Genomic DNA, 12722 nt, shown 5'->3' with positions numbered 1-12722 from the left:
GTCCACAGGAAATGGCTTAGTTTGGAAAGGAACATGTTGACAAGCCACACGAAACAAGCTCTGATGCTTACCAGATGAGAACCAACAGTCACATTTAGATAAGAACTTTAGCAGGATGCGATGGGTTTTTTGTGTAGTCGAGCTACAGTAGGCCTATTCATCAGAATGTCAGTGTATATGCGATACAATGGGTATGGAAGCTCGTTTCCGCCACTGAATAAAAAATAAAAAAAGGTAATTGTGACTTTTTCTCTCAGAATTGCGTGATATAAAACTAGCTTATATCTTTGAGTTTATATCTTGCAATTCTGTGAAAAAAATTCAGAACTGTGAGATAAAAAGTTGCAATAACCTTTTTATTCAGTGGCGGAAACGGGCTTCCAATAGTAACGCGATGTGTAAATGGTAAACAAAAACGAGCTACAATTGACGATATGCAAGATTACTTCCTGGTTTTAGATAAGCCAGCTCAGTCAGTTCCGGTTAACTGTACTGTGCCTTAAGGGAGCGCCTTTTGCTCGGTTTCTCTACATAATCCATTCATAATTAGGAGAAAAGTTTTGTTTGTCTAACAGAACCAAATGTCCATATACCGTTTCAGGAATGACAAACACAAATGTTACATTTACGCAAGTCATTGATATGATTGACAGGCAACGGAATGAATCATCTGACCAGCAGGTCAAAATAGAGCTGTGCATTAAGTGATTGAGACTAAATTCAGACAAACAAAACTACAGCAGCAACAAGTCTGTGTTGGATAAAACTTAAACGATGTAATTAAATTATTAAATTTAAACATTTTTAAAAACATTGAATGCACTATTTAATTCTTATACTTATTTAATTTGTATTTAACTATGTAGGTATTTCAATAATTCAGCATTATTTATTTATTTTTTTAAATGACAAGTGACTTTGTGACTTCTTGCACTTTATATTCAGTGCGATAAAGTACAAAAATTTGTTGTAATATTTATTTTATTATAAATCAAAAAGCAAGACATGAAAAAAACAGGGAGTTGAAATGGCAGCTGCAGCCAATGAGCCCAAAGGCAAAGTGATTAGGCTATATTTCGTTTCGTTTTTTATTAAGTTAATTTAGGAAAACGTTTGGAGCATTTTTTGTTAATTAAATAAGCTTTTGTTTTTTAAAGTAACGATCAAGCGGCCAGCGGCAGACAGTGAGCTGATCATAGCCTGTTAGTCATAGCCTACCATAGCTGTTTAGCCTTCTCAACTTATCACGACTTGCCTAAAATAAAATCTATAGATATAAAACAGTTCAAATAACAATGTTTAAACGTTAAACCTAGATAAATGTGTGCTGTTAGATGCATATCCAATAGTTTGTGCGGAGAGTGGAAGCTAAAGTGTGCTTTGAAGGACAGTCGCCAGCGAGATCGCTTGCATTTTTTTCAGTGGAAACAACTTTAAATAGCCTATGCGTCATGTTTGCTCATAAAGAGTAATACATTATTCGGAACTGCAAAGTGTCTATTTTTTTGTGTGCACTCACAATATCAACAAAACGTTGTGCTTACTGCCGTTTCGGTCTTGAACAGGAGCGCTTCACAAAAATGAACCGAAACTCAGTGAATACACGCCTCACAGACATGATAAATATATCTATAGAAAGCTTTAAATGACTACTTAACGAAACGCTTGCCAGTGCTTTGCGGCAAGCTTAAGCCTATAGACCAGGGGTGTCAAACATACAGCCCGCGGGCCGAACACGGCCCACAGAGGTGTCCAATCCGGCCCACAGGATGATTTAAACAATATTATAAAGTAACAAATAAAACATAAATTTGAAAATTACTACAATATTTTACTTTGAATTTAAAGCGGAACAAATGGCTCATTTATTTACGTTGATATTACGCCTCGGGATGCGGGACACCTAACATGCGCGTTTTAAAGCGGCGCCAGAATCTCGAGCAGCACGAGGATAATATGATGATAGCTGCGTTGTAACTGATGCTTGTGGGCAATTTTCTGGTGATTTTAAACATGTCCAAAAGAAGAAATTTGACCTGGAAGGGCGAACAGGCTATTTAAGGAGAAATGGAAAGAAAGTAGGCTAATCTCAACGCCGACAGGTATGTTTAATCACAACTCGTGGCTGTGGTAAATGTGTGCAATATTAAACGACACTGTGACGCACTGGACAGCTTCGCATGGAGAAAGTAAATGAGCGAGGAGTGTGCGATATTTATTGTGTACTAATATCCTAACTGTTGTTTTAATGATGTGCGAGTTGACATTTTGTATCTTTGCAAAAAAACAAACAAACACGTCGTGAGAGTTTTTCAGTGCCGGATGAAGGCTATCAGTTTACAATATAATTCAATATATGGAGGCAAAAATAAAATGCCCTGTAAGAAATTTAGTGTTTAATATTTATGTCGTGATAGTTAAGTAATGTCTAACTATATAGAGAGTTTTGCTTTCCCGAATGTCAGCGCGATCACAAATGAATAGATTTTATATAAAAGCTCAACAAACAAGATGCTAGTATTAAGTGTGTTATATTAGTCACAATGCTGTCTGTTTATCTCTGTTTTGGCAAGAAACCGTTTTGAACAAAGCCGAAGTAAGACTAATTGTGTGTCTCCGAGGCAGCATTGTGTATTTTGTTACTGAATTAATCTGTTTTTGAACAAATTATTTGAGTCAATGATTCAGTGGCCCATTCATAAACACAAGCACTAGCTTAGTTTCTAAATGAATCAGCAGTTTTGAATGAATGAGTCAATGGATCACTCATTAAGACGGAGACTTGCTGCCACCTACTGGCGGCTTTAGTGTCATATTTATTTATCCATGACAGGCTTAAAAACCAACCAAGGTGCTATCTCAAAAACACACTCTGCAAAATATGGTAATTATCACTATCAAACAAATATTTGTGTCAATATTGCACACCCCTAAAATAACCAAGCATCATCTTTAAAAAAAAAAGTTGTCCTAGATTTTTTTTTATTATATTGTAGTTTGTATGGTTAATATTAATGTAATTGTGAGCAAACTAGGGTTTAACAAAAGGTAATTCGGCCCGCACAAGGGGACATTTTCTCCGATCTGGCCCTCAACCTTAAATGAGTTTGGCACCCCTGCTATAGACCAATTATCGGTTTGTAAACATTCAGGATGCGCGCGCATCATGGTTGCAGAAAACCCGGGAGAGATAGCCTTTACTGGTAGAGAATTTCACGGATACGGTACAAAATAGTTAGGTTTAAAAAGATTATAAATTATATTGATTAGATGTCATTTTCAAAATGTTCTACACATATTACAAGAGCTTGTCACCCAGCGATAAGCACTGTTATTCAACGAAATTGACGTTAGAGAGTGAGATAGTCTTACAGATCCGAAACAGGGATGAATTTTTTTGTGGGCGGAGCCTATCTGGAGGCAGAAAAGCCATGGAATAAAATAATAATAAAAGGTAAATTTGATTTTATATTTCAAAATGATCACTTTATTCTCGCAATTCCGAGATTATATCTCACAATTCTAATAAGGAAAAACAACTCGTCATTCTCTCTTTTGAGTTAAGTCGAATTATAAAGTCCGAATTAGGAGATATAAACTTGCATTTGCGAGAAAAAAAGTCAGAATTGTGAGATTAAATAAATAAATGTTATGTAAAAATGTTAATAGTAAGGTTTTGACAGTCGCGGCAGCACGGTCTCGTGTTGTTTCCACCAGCGAGGCAATTTTTTTCATCACTAACTGATGGATGTCTAAGATATTAAAATAACGAGAAGCCTAAAACATGAATGAAAACTGAACCTTTAATAAAGTGAATTTTACTGATGAGAAATAATAAAGGCTTTTAAAAAAATAAGATTTAAAAAATGTGTTCATGGCTAAGATATTATCGGGAATACCATTACGATATCATTTTAGAGATTAGTCTAACTGCCCAAACAGTTATGATAGTGTTTATTTGTCAGCATTTAAATGTAGCTACAGTTACGTGTCTGGGTAGCCTACTTTTCTGGGATTACCAGACTCTGCATATGAATTTATATGTTCTTTAATAACATAAAACAGTATGTTAATTCCACTATCATTATTTATGGTGTTGCAATTATTTTGTTTCTCAGTTTCTGATTAGAATGAGGCAGGAGAGGTTTCTGTGAGAGTGTCTAGCACAGGGCTGTCCAAACTCGGTCCTGGAGGGCCGGTGTCCTGCAGAGTCTAGCTCCAACCCTAATCAAACACACCTGAACCAGCTAATCAAGCTCTTACTAGGCATGCTAGAAACTTCCAGGCAGGTGTGTTGAGGCAAGTTTGGAGCTAAACTCTGCAGGACACCGGCCCTCCAGGACCGAGTTTGGACAGCCCTGCTCTAGCACATATATAAAATGAGCTTCACAAATTAATAAGAAAAGGCCTTAACTAAAAATTAAATCAGGAGAGAAAACAAAAGCTACCCAAACAGAATTCAACAAGCATTTATATTAGACTTTTCAAAGAGAAATTGAAACAAAGAAAGTATGTTTATTTTTTCATTTCCAGGTACAAAGGATTATCTTAATGTTAATAACAAAGCTATTTTATACATGAAATGAAATGACAGTAATGCTAGTGTTGATAAATAGCAGATTAAAAAACATATTTTTAAGTCTCTCAGAACTATTCCACTCTTAATTTCTGTTCTTTTGCAGGTACCAAAGTGCAGTTCCTTCATGTAAAGATGATGTAAAATTCAAAGTGGGGTTCACTCGCCTTTTCATCCAGAGGTCAATTCTGCTCACAAATACTTGAATGCATATACCAAACCTCCTTCATAAATATGAACATTTCTCATTTCACAGGTGGAACACAATTAAGAAAAGAAAGTGTAAGCATATTTTATTTGCATAAACACCATTAGCTTCAAAGTGCCACAAATGCATTCTCCCAAGCATCCTCCATCTATTCATGCACTTAGAACAAAATCAACATATGGCCTTCGTTGTCCATTATACTAGAACCTTAATAAGATAATCCCATGAGTTTAATCCTTGGATCACTCATCGTAGAGCACTTCAAGAAAATGAAGCCCTGTTGACAGGAGCCTATATAAGGGGATCAGGCCAGGAGGCCGATATCATTGATTCCAGCCTTTGCGGTTATTTAAAGTGCCGTGCAAAAAAAAATGTCCAGCAATATTTACAACTCCATGTCCAAGAGCTCGTCTATACAGAATGTGCAACCATTGGTCACATAGCCAAAGGACTGGAAAGTGCTACCACTTCTAGGACTTGTAGCCTTCGTTTATAATGTCCGGTCTAAATGGTCAAGGACTCTGGAGTCCAATTTTGTCTGACTTTTTCTGGATCAGTTTGCAACACCCTGTGGAGCCTCAGGTATCAGAGAAGCAAAAAAGGCTTTGAAAAACACCCAGGCTCTCCATAGGATGGGTGGTCTAACTGGGGGAACAAGCACTGCCGTCATGGCGGGTTCAGCAACACCAGCATCCTCCACTTCACCAGGGGGCAGCACCTTCAAGACAAAATGAGAATAAATAAGCACATTCACACCTACACACTTATTTAACAAATTATTTTCTAATTTGCTTTCTTAAACAGAAACTTTGACTCACAGGTCCTGGATGTCTGTCCTCATTTTGGTTTTGTTGGTTCTGAATGACCTCTGGTGCTGGCAGATTGTGAGGCCTGGCTTGGGGTCTCTGTCTAAAAGGAAACCAGCCTGCTGTGTGTCTGAAAGAGAGAAAAAGAACCATTAGAAAAGCTACAAAAAGGCATTCAAGGCCTCCATGAACTCCATTGACAAATGACACCATTTATTTTAAAAAAGCCAGCCAACTCTGCTCATTTATACATTACTAACTAACGAGAGGTGGCTCAGACTGTTTTTATGGCAGGTTGGGTCAAGTTTGTAACATGGAGGAGATAAGATCATCACACTGAACACCCTCAGATCAAGCTAATGATTGCTGGAGTGCCACGCACTAGTCTGCAGAGCAGTCAAACTGCCTCTTTGCAGAGATAAAATATCAGAAGTTCAGTTTTAGCAGTCTGAAACCCTCAGTTATAACAGCTGAAGTTTAACTAAATGAATTCCAGAATGCCCCCAACCGATCTGCAGTGATATACAAGCAGATATTTTCTTTCTTATCAGAGGAAACCCGGTCTACTTCTGCTAATTTCTGCTTGCATAAACTTAGGGTGACCATACGTGCCATTTTCCCAGGACGCGTCCTGGGAAAATGGCACGTATGGTCACCCTACATAAACTACTCATTCCTTTCATATTTCTCAGGAATGCATGTGTGTGAGTTTGTCTGCTGACAAATGGCTCAGAGCTCAAAGTTACATAACTGAGGGTGTAACTGTGTTCAAGAACCCGTTTACAGTTCCCAACGATCTGTTTATAGATGACATGGACAAAACTATGTATTAAAACACTCATACAGAGATACCTGATCTATAATTCAGTGGCATCACAACACAAAAGATACAGCGAAACCAAACAGTCTGATTCCCGAACGAATTACTTTTAAGAGGTGCTTCATTTTTGAGAATCAAAAATGTACAGCACAACCAGTGTAGTCCAATTCCCCAAACAAATGACTCTTATGAACAGGTTCTTTTTTAGGAAATCACAAACATACAGCACAACCAGGTGTGTGTTTCCCAAAAGCATCGTTAGCTAACTATGGTCGTTAGTTCCGTTGAACTCTATTGGTAACGACGGAACTTGTGACCATAGTTGCTTTTGAGAAACGCACCCTAGTTTAGTCCAATTCCCGAACAAATGACTCTAATGAACTAGTTCTTTTTTTTTTAGTGAATCAAAAACATACAGCACAACCAGTGTAGTCCAAATCTCAAAACATTACACAAAAACACTAACCACAAGGTACTAAATATAATAAAAACATTTGGTGTTAAGCTTAAACTTACAGGTACATAATAACCAGGCTGCTCATGACCAGGATGAAGCGGCTCACGCTGGAATAGAAGTACACGATGCTCAGGAAGACACCCAATCGGGATGCGGTGTACACCCAATCCAGCCAATCGCGGTTCATGTCCTCCTCGTCTTCCATCACAGGCCCACCCTGGGCATTCATTCGCAGATTCTGATTGGCTCCCTCTGGGTTGATGAATGCAGGACCTGGGGCATTCTGATTAGCTGGCAGGTCGTTGATAGGGCCTTGATTTGGTAAGGCTGCAGGTACAGCAGCTTGATGAGGGCCAACAGGGAGTGAGGAAGCAGGGGCGGCCATTGGAGCGGAGGCGGCGGCTGCCATGGCAGCTTGACTTTAAAACACATCACATAACACAGTTAGACGGTTTATTCGCAGAGTGAACACCAGCTTAAAGGGTTAGTTCACCCAAAAATGAAAATTAGCCTGTTTTACTCACCCTCAAAGCATCGTGGCAAAAAAATACATAGTTTGAAATATGGATATTTAGCTTACAAAAACGTATGGACTCGCTACAGGAGGCCTTTATTCACCCCCCGGAGCCATGTGAGGGACGTTTTATTACGGATGCACGCACTTTATTTCATGTCTTCTGAACTGTTGACAATTGCTTACTCACATTGAAAGGCTTGGAGGGGTCAGGACCATTTTTAATATAACTCCGATTGGATTCGTCTGAAAGAAGAAAGTCAAATATACACCTAGGATGCTTTGAGGGTGAGTAAAACACAGGCTAATTTTCATTTTTGGGTGAACTAACCCTTTAATACTATAGTAAAACTGCACTACTAATCGTAAACCAAAATCATGATATGGCTTTTTTATTCTGCAAAGGCTGTGATTTAATTAAATATATACGCGGTGTAATTCAAAACGAACACGGCACTGTGTTCTTTTACACGCGAGCAATTCATGGTCCAGTGTTTTCAGATTCTCAGAACAGCCCGTTTTACAGTAAATGTTACGAAAAATAACTTGAAGAATAAAGTGCAGTAAACAAGTATAAGTATTTAGGCCTATGCTACAAACCAGTGTATTTATAATTAAATATTAAAATAACATAAGAAATACCAGTTTGCAATATCAAGGACCATTACGAGCTGTTTTGTAAAGCTAAAAATAACGAAGTGAAACTGTAAGCTATAAATATTTGCATTGTAATTTTACAGTTGTTATGTATAATCAAGTTCTTTTATTATATAATATTTTTTAAATGAGCTTTTTTTATTTTACAGAGAAATACCAGTTTGGAGTGATTAAATATTAAAATAATATGATAAAAAATACAAGTTTGCAATACCAAGCAGCATAACAAGCTGTTTTGTACAGCTAAAAATAACTGGAAGCAATAAATATTAGTACTGTACTTTTACAGTTATGTACAATCAAGTTATTTTATTATACAATATTTCTTAATACTAATTGAAACTGGCCAAATTGTGAAGCCCTACAAACAAGCATTTTAAAAACGCAATTTTAATCAGAAAAAAAATCGCAATTCAATTTTTCCCCCAGATTGTGCAGTCCTATAATTTAGTATGTTCATGTAGGGTGTACTTACTATTGCATGTAGTACTGGCGGGCATACATCTGCTGCAACCACAGGAGCTGTTGTGGACTGTAAAGGGAGTATGTGGGGAAGGATGGGTGGGTCATTGCTGCTGTTACAGGCCTGTGAGAGAAGGCGAACGTTTAATTAACTAATTTACACATTAACATTCATACATTTTTAATACTCATTGCACTGAATTTTAATTTGAAGGGGAAAAAAATAAACTAACGTAGACATGTTAGAGCCAGGCCAGTCGGCATGACCTCGCTGTCTAAGGCCGTCCATGGAGGGTACAGAGGTCACGGATGGTCCTGAAGACTCTGAGCTTTGGCTAGCAGTTAGTGGGGAGGGCTGGGAACTCTGCTGCTGTGTTGATGTCACCTACACCAAAGATTTGAGAAAGAACATATTTGATTTTTGAGTCGGAAGACCAGAGCAGGTGCAAGAGACACTATGAAACTTAATTTGAAAATTGCTACAGAATTTGGTTTATGCAAACAAGGATGCAGAAAGGAACAGGAAGCAAGCAGCAGTGTGGTGATATCTCCACCCAACTGAAACAAGCACAGCCCTCCCTTGAGAGACAGCAGGCTGACACATCTCAGTTCCACTGAACAGACTGTAAGCTGATCAAATAAACTGCCTTTAAGCTAAATTCAGGAAGTGAAAACTATAAACTGAATGTCTGTTTTTACATGTACCACTAAATAAGTCTTGCCACATAGTTAAAACCTAAAATAAACAGTAGGAAAAAATACCTTGGGTCTCGCTCCAAGTTGGGCAGCAGGCTGGGGTCTCACAGCACACACCAGGTGAAGAGTAGGCTTGGTTTCTGAAGAAACCTGTAGAAAAAAAAGTTTAGTTTTTTCAGTTCTTTTAACTGAGGTGGCAAAGACATTCACCAAGGGAACTATCATTTTGTGAAAGAGAAAGTTTTGACAGATTGGTAAACCATGTGACTGTCATATTGTTTTGATCTGGAATATGTGCGTCAAGCTTAGATGTTATGCAAGTCTATCAGGTGACAGGTTTTCAGCATGTAACAATAAATGTCCTACTTTCAAATAAACATCTCACATGAGAGGCTGCCAAGTGTCGCTTCTCTAAACGACTTTGAAATAGAACAGACTACAGCACACGGTAAGAGGATCAGGCTGAGGATACAGAACAAGGTGTGTCTGTGGGTCCACCCATTTTACTTTTTTTTTTATTAGCTTTGACATACACAATGAAAAAAAACTGCAGTGTTTTGCCAACACCCCTGCCTTTCAGGACAACTGAATTCATACGCTGAATCTTTTTTTTTTTTACCGTGAATTATGTTCCAGGGACATAAAAATATGCTTTATTTCTACATTAAATGCAGCCATTAGTGATAAATCCAAATAAAGTATTTATGATTACTTTTGGTAGTAATTTCTGGATGCTGCCACTGGTTATAAAGAATATTATTTATTTACATTTTTAATAACATACATATGTATAGGCCTAATAATGAAGTTAAAATATAATTTTTTAATGATAAAATAATATATTATTATAACCTACATATTCTAATAAACTATATATAAAAATGTATATGATATTATGTATATTTTACTCATTTAAAAATTATATTTCTAATCAAATTAAAATGATACGTTTCAAGATCCAGTTCGTTTCTGAGAAATCAATTCAATTATTAAAATAATAATAAAACTAAAAATGTAAATATAATGAAACAAATAGCTGGAATTCAAATATAGGTATTTCATTTCCCTGTTGGAAGCCGGTAAAGATAAAATACCGTAGCAAGTAAAACAATGTTTACAGGTCTGTTGTTGAAATCACTTGACAACCCTGAAATGAACAGAAAGCATGCATCCCCACAGATGGTGAAGTCCCTCACCTTTGAGAAAACATGGCTCAGAAGCAGGTTGTCCTGAAGCAGCTTGCCGGAGTAAATGAGTCTTTGGTCTTTCTCAGCCTGTGGAAATGAGTCCAAATGTCAAACATGGCCTAGAACGTCAGTTTACACCATGATATTTATCTTATGTTTGTGAGAAGTAAAACCTTTTTTAGAGGAAATACATTCACTGTATCTCTTCACAATCAACGTTTCCACATTTACCTACTGAATATGCCTCCATGTAATGCAAATAGCTACACAGTAGAGGAATAATGTGATAAATGATTAATTAACTAACAATATGAAAGCAGTGTAGCCTTGTGGAGTGGAAATTCATCTTGTTTCTAGAGGGCAAGTTACTGACAGTCAGTTATTTCCTGCAGCGTTCAGCCATAGTGGCGTTGTGTCGGTTGTTGAGGAATGCTGACGGCTCGCTAGATGTAAACCGATATCTATAGGATAAGAAACCACTCCAAACCTACCGGGTTGGTGGGATAAACCTTGGAGAGGTGACATTTGAGGTCTTTCACGGTCCAGTCCACGCGAACTCCCTCGATCAGCTGATCGCCGTGAAACTGATTAGGCGTTATAATGACCAGCGAGATCGTCTCTTTATCCGAGACCTTACAATCTTCCATTTTCTTTCTTAGTCAAACCGAAGACCTCTCGAAGACTTTGCGACTCGGTCAGGCAATAGTGAAAGGTAGTGAGGTTCTTTCCTGATTCAAGAAGTTTCGGTAATTGCGTGTGTTGTTTCCAAACACACTGTGGCCGCCTGTGATTGGCTGAGACGAGCTCGTGTTCAGACGTGGAGCCTGTCCTGAAGCCCCACGCACTGCGCATGCGCACGGAGAAAAACCCATTGGAATTTTTTGTTGTTGTTTGCTGTAAATGTTGTGATTGCATCATATGCCCATTATGACAATGTCCTATGATTCTACATACTCTCTATATGTAAAAATCTAAATAATAGATGTGCATTCAATTTTTCCCCAATTATTGAGAAAACACAAAGAAAATTGAATTTATGGCTGCAGAGAGACTTATCTCTGAGGGGAAGAATATTACTTGCCAAAGGGGAGGGAATCTCCAGATTATCATAGGCTGCTCAGTCTCTCCATGTTGATAACAACATTCTTAAAAATATTGACAAAATGTTATTTAATTTCATATGGAAAAATGGCATCCATTATATCAAGAAATCTGTTGTTTTGAATACTTATGAAAATGGTGGTCTCAATATGTTAGATTTTTGCACATTTAATAATACTCTTAAAATTAATTGGGCCAAACACTTTCTCAAAAATTCAACCTCAGTCTGGAACTTTATTCCACAATATATTTTCCCCAAATTTGGTGGATTTAATTTTGTATTGCTTTGTAATTATAATGTTGAAAAAATACCAGCTAAATTATCTAAATTCCATAAGCAGGTCCTTCTCGCCTGGTCTCTTCTATACAAGCACAACTTTTCTCCTCATAAATATTTCATATGGAATAACAGAGATATTCTATATAAAAACAGATCTCTTTTCTTCTCTTTTCTTCAAAGCGCTGGTTTGAGGCAGATATTTTGCTTGTAAGTCAATTATTTAATGCAAATGGCCTTTTATTAAACTATGTGGAATTTCTTAATCGTTTCAACATTCCTATTACCTCTAAAGAATTTGCTATTGTATTCGATGCCATACCATCTGGAGTTATTAGACTATTTCAACGTATCCCCTACCCTTCTATTTGACCTTCTTTAGACCCTGCTGTTACAATGGTGGGGAAATATTGCTTTTCATCTACTTCTTCTAATAGATCAGTACGTTTATTATTTCTCAAGGAAAATGTTTCAATTCCAAATGTGACAGTTTATTGGAATGCCTTTGTTTTTGATATTGCCTGGAGGAAAATTTGGCTGATTCCAAATAGTTACTTAATTACTAATAAGATAAGAGAAGTTTCCTTTCGTATTGTCCATCGTGTATATCCTGTTAATACCTTCTTAAAGAAATTCAAAAAAGATATTGATACAAATTGTTCTTTTTGCAAACAGCACCCAGAGACTATTGTGCATTTATTTTGGCTTTGCCATTACTCTAAAATATAGTGGAAAGCAGCTTCCCTATTTGTTAGTGAGAACATTGATAAGGATTTTTCTTTACTTTGGGAAAATGTTTTGTTTGGAATTGTTAATTGGAAAAAAGAACATTTACTGAAAAACAAAATATACTTACTTAATCTTCTTATTTTATTAGACAAATTTTATATACATAAATGTAAAATTTCAGTAAAAAAAAACACTGTTTTATGTTTTGCTTGCTGAATTGCAGCATTACTTT

At 37.0% G+C, this 12722-nt stretch overlaps 1 protein-coding gene across 1 annotated transcript; it reads right to left on the bottom strand.

The window, feature by feature from the left end:
- Positions 1 to 4495: 4495 nt before the first annotated feature.
- Positions 4496 to 11177, bottom strand: LOC107549637 (homocysteine-responsive endoplasmic reticulum-resident ubiquitin-like domain member 1 protein). Its single transcript, XM_016230795.1, has 8 exons — positions 10875 to 11177; positions 10393 to 10470; positions 9263 to 9346; positions 8734 to 8885; positions 8514 to 8624; positions 6927 to 7286; positions 5603 to 5720; positions 4496 to 5502 (listed from the first exon to the last, which is right to left on the bottom strand). Exons 1-8 carry the CDS (start codon positions 11028 to 11030, stop codon positions 5338 to 5340), a joined length of 1224 nt encoding a protein of 407 aa, XP_016086281.1. The 5' UTR covers positions 11031 to 11177; the 3' UTR covers positions 4496 to 5337.
- Between the last annotated feature and the right edge of the window lie 1545 nt (positions 11178 to 12722).

Source organism: Sinocyclocheilus grahami, unplaced genomic scaffold (assembly GCF_001515645.1).
Source record: "Sinocyclocheilus grahami isolate Dianchi unplaced genomic scaffold, SAMN03320097.WGS_v1.1 scaffold377.1, whole genome shotgun sequence".
Lineage (NCBI taxonomy): Eukaryota > Metazoa > Chordata > Actinopteri > Cypriniformes > Cyprinidae > Sinocyclocheilus > Sinocyclocheilus grahami.
The sequence above is the reverse complement of the archived record's forward strand: the minus strand, read 5'-3'. Positions and strand labels throughout refer to the sequence as shown.

Bases quoted from the DNA above. Each gene is read 5' to 3' on its own strand.
- LOC107549637 (XM_016230795.1), bottom strand. From the start codon at position 11,030: ATGGAAGATTGTAAGGTCTCGGATAAAGAGACGATCTCGCTGGTCATT. The intron at 9,347-10,392 runs GTGAGGGACTTC...TTTTTTCTACAG, and splicing joins TGAGCCATGTTTTCTCAAAG to GTTTCTTCAGAAACCAAGCC. The intron at 8,886-9,262 runs GTATTTTTTCCT...TCTTTGGTGTAG, and splicing joins AACTTGGAGCGAGACCCAAG to GTGACATCAACACAGCAGCA.